This window comes from Morone saxatilis, unplaced genomic scaffold (genome assembly GCF_004916995.1).
Source record: "Morone saxatilis isolate NCDOM2014 unplaced genomic scaffold, NCSU_SB_2.0 Contig8, whole genome shotgun sequence".
Classification (NCBI taxonomy): Eukaryota; Metazoa; Chordata; class Actinopteri; family Moronidae; genus Morone; species Morone saxatilis.
This window is the reverse complement of record NW_023340257.1, coordinates 2,589,790-2,598,306: the sequence shown is the minus strand read 5'-3', so window position 1 is coordinate 2,598,306 and position 8,517 is coordinate 2,589,790. Positions and strand designations below refer to the sequence as shown.

Sequence of the window (8,517 nt, the reverse complement as noted above, 5' to 3'; positions counted from 1 at the left end):
CACTCATGGAGAGAGGACAGTTGATTTAGGTTATTGGGTTTCACAGAGAAGTAGATCTGTGTATCATCGGCATTAGATTCTACTAAATTCCTATAAATGTTAAAAAACAAATACCCGGGGCGACCAAGGGTTTTATAATGCTGACCATCTTAACATGTACATGTATTATTTCCTGTCAACTCTCTACTGTGTTGTCTAATAAATAACAGTTCATATACTATTGTGTTTGTTGTTAAATATTCATATCAGTGTCAGACTCAAAAGTTCTGTGTTAGATACAAACATGAACTCTTCTCTGCAGTAGTGGTTGTTAACCGTCTTCTGCTTGTGCCCTGCAGGAGAACCCAGAGCGTGGGCCATGAACCCTTGAGGAGACAGGGATCCTCCACTACCAGCCGCCCCCCTCAGCCCCTTTCTGCCCAGGCCATCAAACACATCTGGGTCCGAACAGCTCTGTTCGAGAAAGTTCTGGACAAGATAGTGCAGTACATCGTGGACAACTCCAGGTGATGCGTTTTATTCTCTGCTCCCCGTCGTTGCACAGCAGTGACTCACAGCACTCCACTGCAGGCTTTGTTGTAGCTGAATGATGAACAGTCCCTTGAATTACCTATTTAGTGCTCCCTTCTCCTCCCGTGTTCGCTCTCTGGTTGCTTTGTTCTGTTCTCTGTCTGGCTAACAACCACCGTGTGCTTCAACAAGCAATCCACACTCGGTGCGTCAGTGAAATTATGCACTACCACTTCACTGTTCAAAGCCTCAAACATGAAGTGGACTAACGGGATTCACAGACATATGACAATGTGAATCACACTTATTGAATGGAGAAAAATCCACCTTAAAACTTGAGTAGCATTGTGTGATGTTACTGTTCCTGTTTATAACATAGATAATATAGAAAATGTAACATCATGTTCAGACGACTGCAGTGTAGTTAATCTAATCTGACCCAGGCATCTGTGGTAAATTTCACCAGTCACACAGTAGGAAATCTATCATAATCTATATATAATCTGACTGTGCCCGATGGTTTGGTACACAGAACCACCTTGTAAGTCTCCATTGGAAACTGTTTGGAAAAGGGCAGACACTTTCAAAAAAATACTTTGCAGGGAATTGGATGATCAACAAACTATATAATGTAGTCAAACATGCAAGCTCATGCCATAGCTTCAGCAGTTCCTCAAAGGACGTTGATTGGTCCGAACAACTGTGATTTTTGAAAGTAGTGCATAGATTAAAGCCAGGCAAAGTGTATTCTCGCGTGATTTCATGGCTCTGATTGGTTGTTTTCGCAAATGCCATTAAGAGCATTAGGAGGAGCCAGAGGAAACAGATTTTTCAGATTATGTGTCTTATTCACTTCTGTGAAGATATCATTAAGTTTCAGAATATAACAAAAAGTTATGAAAAGTACCTACTGCAGCTTTAATTGTGCAAATATGTAAGTCAATCAAGCTGATGATTATTTAGGCTGTTAGTGTGGTAAAGAATCTAAATTTGCTCAATGAATTACAACGTTGATCTACACATTCAAAAGTTAACCCGAAATTCATAATAATTGGAGTGTGTGCAGATGACAATACTTAGTCTACCACATATAGCCCAGGAGGACTCCAAATTAGACAACAGATTTAATGAGGTTTTCCTTTGAATCATGTATTTCTGTGTCTTTATCTGCAGTAAATACTATGAGAGGGAAGCTCTGATGCATGACTCAGTCTTCGGGCCCATCTTGGCAGCACTGCTGGGTGAGTATATTACACTGTGCTTTGACTGCCAAAAATTACCAGAGAGGAGTAACAAAAAGTACCAAACTACAGAACAAATGTTCCTAGATTCATGTAAAATCAACTCTTCGGTAAACAAAGCAGAAAGTTGTTCTGGGAATTGCGACCATAAAAATGTCCACAAATTCAACCACTCTCAGAACTATTTGTAAGGATATACAATTTAGAGTCACCTCCACTGACAGTGTGGAAGCAGGAGACTGAAGAAAGAGAGCCCAGACACAAAGTTTAATAAGCAAAACAGCTCAGCAGACTAAACCAGAGGAGACGAGCTGAACAGTGTGACAGCTGGCTGAAACACTCTATCCATACTGACTGACGAGGTAATGAGGTGCAGATGAGACAGATAGCGGCTGTAAGTGGGGCTGATGAGGAAATCAGCATTATGTGTTTGGAACAGCACCACACTGAGGACACCTGGTGGACAACTGAGGAACCCTTGGGACAGAAACATGTATTACTGTGTCCAAAAGTTATATATAACTACTAACACTGTTTTGTACTCTGGAGGGCGGCTGTGGCTCAGAGGTAAAGCAGGTCATCCACTAATCAGAAGGTTGGCGGTTTGATCTCTGGCTCCTCCCGTTGCATGTCGAAATGTCCTTAAGCAAGATACTGAACCCTAAATTTCTATGAATGTGGATCAACGAGTTAAATGAATTTTAATCTGCATGCTGCTATTTTTAATTTTAGGCTACTTCATGTACTCAAAACTACTTAAAGGTCCAGTGTGTAGGATTTAGTAGCATCTTGAGGTGAAATTTTTAGATTGCAGCCAACTGAAACCCCTTGAGTCAACCAAGCATGTAGGAGAACCTACATTTTAAGGTAATCTTATATTCAGGTGATAATCCACTAATGAAAACATACCTATGAATATTAGATTCCATTTATGACAATAGATCCTCTTTAATGTTACACACTGGACTTATTAATTGAGGAATTACACTGATATTTTTTATTTTATTTACTGTCTGTGCTGTGTTCTCAGTGGGGCCCTGTGCTCTGGAGTACACCAAACTGAAGACGTCGGATCATTTCTGGACGGACCCCTCAGCCAACGAGCTGGTACAGCGCCACCGTATCCATGGGGCCCACCGGGGCCAAGACACCTCAGCCGGCCGCCGGCCTGCTCTGGGGGTGAGTGTGGAGCCTGCCTCAGTCCTTAGGAGATGCTGGTGGACGGTGGTGGGTAGGAGTGCTCACTGACAATGTGTGGGATGGGAGTTGTTGTAAAAGTAAGCAGTTGTGTAAGACAGCTGTTCAGGATCTTTTCTGTTTTTAGATCCGCAAGAGGCAGTCCAGTGGCAGCATGTCAGAAGACAGGTTTGCTGCATCAGCTAGGGAGTATGTGGAGTCTCTTCACCAAAACTCCAGAACACACCTTCTCTACGGCAAAAACAACGTCCTGGTGCAACCGGTATGACTGCACATTCTCACTTTGTGACCAGCCTTTCTGAACAATACCTGAACAATGGGTTTCAAGTTGGATTTCCTCCATAATCCTACAGAACCAGTGTCGTTTTAGTTTCCGATCTAAATTTGTCCCTTATGCAAAATAGGTTTATTTAGGAGCGTTGCATAAAGCATCTTAGGTTGTCCTTTTACCTGAGTGTTTAGCATACAAGTTGTGCCTCACTTATAGTGTCCAGTGGGCTTCAGTCACCATCATTTCAGTCACTGACTGTCTCTTACACACATTATTTTACTTTAAGGACTGCTATGGATCCCTTAAAGTTTTCAGAGAAAATGGTTCCTAAGGACCTTTTAGCAATGCATAAGGGAATACCTAAGTAGATACGGACAAACACCAGATCAAAGGGTTCTGTAATTCGGTTTAACCAACACTCACACACAAATGCATGTTAATGAGGATACTCAAGGGAAAATATTGGACAAGAGACTATGAAAGCTAAACTCCTAACTTAACATTGTAGTTGTTATTGAGTGTTTAGCCTGTTTTCTAAAGCAGACATTTACATATCAGATGATAGCTATCTGTCAAATGATCATATAAAATGTATACTGTGGCACAGATTACACTGATCTGTAAGTTCATCTGAAGTGAACACTGTACTAAATGTACACTATGATTTAATCAGACATAGTATCAGTGTTACAGCTACGATGTGTGCCTCTAGCTCCTAGCTCTCAGTCTTAACTTCATGTCAATCCTTGGCATAAGTGTTTTGATAGAAACTTTATTCGGATATGACAGGTCTTTGTGGCGCTGTGGAGGCCCTGAGGCTACTGTTGCTCTGGGATAAAGGCAGAAATCCAACTGGAAAGCCTACATACATGCAGTACACACAGACAGCACTTTGCACCCACTCAGCTGGTGTACAGATAAATTGCAAATGATGGTTATTTTCATCTATTATTGTGCTACACACACATAGACACACAGTGTTTTGTATGTGTGATCTTTGAAATGAAAGCTGTCTTTCTCCTGCCTGTAATGTGCTCTGCGCTGCCAAGTAATACCAGCATGTTTGGCCCTGGGAATGCATAATGAGCACATATTTGCCTCCCACATTGCTCAGCCTTTGACAGAGCTAACACACATGGCTGAGTGCACATACACATGAATCCAGCACTCACCGCACAGCATGCATGTTAAATAGTACAGTATATGCTTCTTATTCTGTTTCCTAATTTATAACATAGTTTTTGTCTATATACAGAGTAATAATAAAACAAAGCAATACAAATACATATACAGTATTTAACAGCATCTGTATGAATAGGATAGTCCTATATAAGATCATATTAGACTACAGTGAGAGGCCCTCTTATAACCTGATTTCAAGGTTTTTTGCTTGTTCTGCCATGGAGACTTTGTTCATTTACCATTGTCACTTAAATCTGATCAAATATTCCTTATGAAGCAGATTAGCTGAGTTTTTGAGTGTCACTTTGATCACCTGACTTCGCCAGGTGGTTTGTTACACAGCATCATATGGAAAGTAGTCACTGGAATCAGTTTGGAAAAGGGCAGGCACTTTCAAAAAATACTTGGCAGGTGATTGAATGAACTGATTTATTACTGAACCATATAATATAGTCAAACTCTTAACAATGTCAGTCGAAAGAAGAGCAAAAACATCTTATCCATTGAGAGAAGCCTGTAATTCTTTGCTCTTCTTTAACTGAATAAATACTCCCTAGTTCTGCGCTACCCTAATCTCTTCAGCAGCCGCCATTGTTATTTGCGACTTTTCAACTTTGAATGCTGTTTAAAAATTTTGGGAAATATGCTTATTCATTAGCTTCTGAGAGTTGGTGAGAAGACTGAAATCAATCTAATTTCTGTGCATTAAGAATGACGCTGGAGTCCAGAGGCGATTAGCCACTAACCACTGGTGGTGTTGACACCTTCAAAATCTCATGACATGTCCTTCCTTCTTCCTTCTCCCATGATAGAAGAAGGACATGGAGGTGTTGCGGGGCTACTTGTCCCTCCATCAGGCTGGGGATAACCTCACCCTGAAGTGGACACCCAACCAGCTTATCAATGGCACGCTGGGAGACTGTGACCTGGAGAAGAGGTATCCACAACACCCAGCCAACACACCTGCTGTACAATTATAGAAAATATACACATGATCTGGTTACTCCTTGTGAAAAATGTGCATTTAATGATGCTAATGATGATTTGTAATTCAACAAGCTCTATTTTACATTTGAATTTCTTTACTAATCCAAAACCTTTCCCTCTCTGTTAGTATCTACTGGGACTATGCATTGACTGTCCCTCTGCGCCAGATAGTCTGTATCCACTGTCACCAACGCCGTGAGTAAACTGCTACTTTTCCACAATATGTCCTCATATCACACTGCACCCAGCACCTATATACAATATATATAAGGGTGTCATGTCATATCAAAATATTGATTGTTTGTGTTGATAAAGTGTAAATGTGCAGGTCATATCACTGTTTTCATGCTTAGCGCCCATCATGTATCTTGGTGAATGCTTCTTCACCTTTATATTGCCTCTCTGTGCATGTACACTACAGTTTATATATCTATATCTCAAAAGAAAAAGAAAAACATGGCTTAAATTAATCAAAAAATGTATTACATGTGTCAGTCTGTCCTATTTTTCTTCTCCCCACTCATCCTTGTATAATATTTCTTTCCCTATATTCCAGCTGACTGTGGCGGTACCCTGGTTCTGGTCAGTCAGGATGGGATCCAGCGGCCGCCCCTCCACTTCCCCCCTGGTGGTCACCTCCTGGCCTTTCTCTCCTGTCTGGAAACAGGGCTTTTACCACGGGGTCAGCTGGAGCCCCCCCTCTGGTCCCAGAAAGGCAAGGTGTGTCACATCATTAGCACTGTTTTCAAACTTAAAGCCTCTACATTTATTTGAAGGCCTGGCCAGTGTTGATAATGCAGGTAAGAAAATACACAAGAGTGAGTGCACATATCAAACCGTCAGAATTAGCAACCTTTCACCCAAATGAAATCACTCCTGTCTTCAAATTAAATCACAATCAAACTTGGTACAGATATACGGTATGACCTGGATACTTGTAGACAACATGCAGACTGCACTAAAAATGTAAATACCCATTACTCAATTGCAAAAGGGGGTTGTAACACAAAGGACTGCGTTCGCTTCCCTAATGGTGAAGCCATTTTGACATAAATTCAATTTTGGCATTACTATTCATGAAACCTTCCCCACACACAGTTCCTAAATTTCCTGAGGACCGGACCTGACTCAATGTCTACAGTCTTATTTTTCTGGGGGATTCAATGATGTTTGCTGTGATAGATCCAATTTGTCTGGATCTCCTGGGCTGATGTTAACAGTTGCAGTTATCATTCAGTATTGTGGCTTCATTTTTTTGTATTTGCAAATTGCCCTGTTGCACTCATATTTTCTAGCTTGAAGAAGGGATGGAATGGAAGGGTGAAATGAAAATGTGAACTCTATGATAGTAGAGAAGGACCATAAGCAATGTGATTTCAATGTAAACAATTAAAGCTGTGGCTGTGAAATGCAACATGTGCAAAACCGTGTTAAAAGCCTCCTCTGCTTTTTGTCTGTACAAGCTCAGATATACAGTAGTGGCTGTTGGGGTCACTTTGTCTTGGATCTGTGACAGAAGACCACTAAAAGAATTAACTTTTGATGCCTTTAGTGCAGCCTTAATGTTTGGTCCCTTTTTAAAGGTGCTGTAAGTGAAATTAACAATGTGGCTAACTTACTGTCTGTTCTTGCAGTTAGCAGCCCCTCCTTCCTACCTGCCCTTGAGGAATGCCTCATAATTAAGTTCTCTCTCTGGATTAGATACAGTGGGAGCGGGATACCAGAAAATATATTTTCAGTTTACTGCAGAAAGGAGGGACTAGGAGACCCATGTTACTAATTCAACAGCAATTTAACAGCTATTTGGCCATCTTTTTTTCTTTCAGTGTGAAAGAAAATCTATATTGGCACGACTCTTTCCATTGCTGTGGACAGCACATAAAAATAAGTTCATCCGAAGCCCTTTCAATAACTCCCAATGGTTCTGGTTTGTAATAAACACCAGAAGCACCTGTCTCGGAAAAAGCCTTTTGTACACTTTAATACATTTGTGTGTGTTCTGCAGTGAAAAGTGGTCACTAAATTTGAGATGTGATTAGCCTAGCGTAGCATAAGGACTGGAAGCAGGGGAAACAGTTCATCAAGAGTCAAGGTCATTATAGCAATGTAACTCTCCCTAAAACCTTAAATAACTGTGCCCCTGCTTCCAATTGTTATGCTAAACTAGGCAAATCATCTCCTCGCTCTAGCTCCGAACTTAACGCAAAGACACGGCAGTGATATTGATCTTTTTATCTAGTTCTAGCAAAGAAAGCTAATGAGCAACATGTTCCCAGATTTTTTTTTTAAGGTTTGAAAGCAAGTTTTCAGGTGGTTAAACTCCAAATCTCACAACAGTTGTTTTAATAAAAACCTAAGTTCCTGTTTTGGAAAAAGCCTTTTGTACATTTTAATACATTTGTGTATGTTCTGCAGGGAAAAGTGTTCCCTAAACTGAGGAAGAGGAGCAGTGCAGCCAGACTCATCGACCAGGACAGGAACGGTGAGGAGGAGACAGCTGCTGACTATGTGTTTCGCATCGTCTACCCTGGATACCGCTACGACGCTAGTAAGTAACACTTTTACATTGTCATGCACACGGGTACAAAGTATCCCCAAGGAAGTAGTGGCTGCACAAAACAAAAATATAATCTTCCCTCTATGGTTAACACCAATCTATGTTATTGCTTTTGCCTTTTGAATAATAAATACTGTATGTATGTATATCTGCTTGAATTTTGTTTTCCCATGATGTGATTACAAAGAACGGGTGTAGTGTGGTGTCTCTCCCACAATGCTCTTCCTGAGGTCTGTAGGGTGGCACTGTTCTAACTGTGTTCTCTGTTGTCCCACTGGTGCAAGCAGTCACCATAAACTACCACCACACCACGGGCAGCCGCGCTCCGTCGCTGGACGATGACGAGGAAGAGGAAGATAGGCTCCATGCTATGATCTCAATGATCTGCTCGCGGAACCTCACAGACCCTAATGTCATGAAAGGTTTTTATCACCTTAACACACCCACCCAACCCCACCGCCCCCACCTCCCACTTCTAAGACCTCACCCCAGCTTCAGACGTTTCTCCCGCCTCCCACCCTGTCATGCCCCCCCAGTCTCTCCTCTCTCCTCCCCCTCCCAACCCCACCCCA

At 41.6% G+C, this 8,517-nt stretch overlaps 1 protein-coding gene across 2 annotated transcripts in view; it reads left to right on the top strand.

The window, feature by feature from the left end:
• sgsm2 (small G protein signaling modulator 2) overlaps positions 1–8,517 on the top strand; it is a gene marked incomplete at its 3' end in the record, with an annotated part of 93,421 nt that overhangs the window by 75,617 nt on the left and 9,287 nt on the right. The window contains 9 exon segments of one of the 2 annotated variants that reach the window (XM_035680666.1): positions 339–506; positions 1,684–1,751; positions 2,782–2,930; positions 3,076–3,210; positions 5,214–5,338; positions 5,516–5,583; positions 5,945–6,108; positions 7,804–7,936; positions 8,233–8,367. In XM_035680666.1, coding sequence (XP_035536559.1) covers positions 339–506; positions 1,684–1,751; positions 2,782–2,930; positions 3,076–3,210; positions 5,214–5,338; positions 5,516–5,583; positions 5,945–6,108; positions 7,804–7,936; positions 8,233–8,367 — 1,145 coding nt within the window. 2 annotated transcript variants of the gene reach the window in all.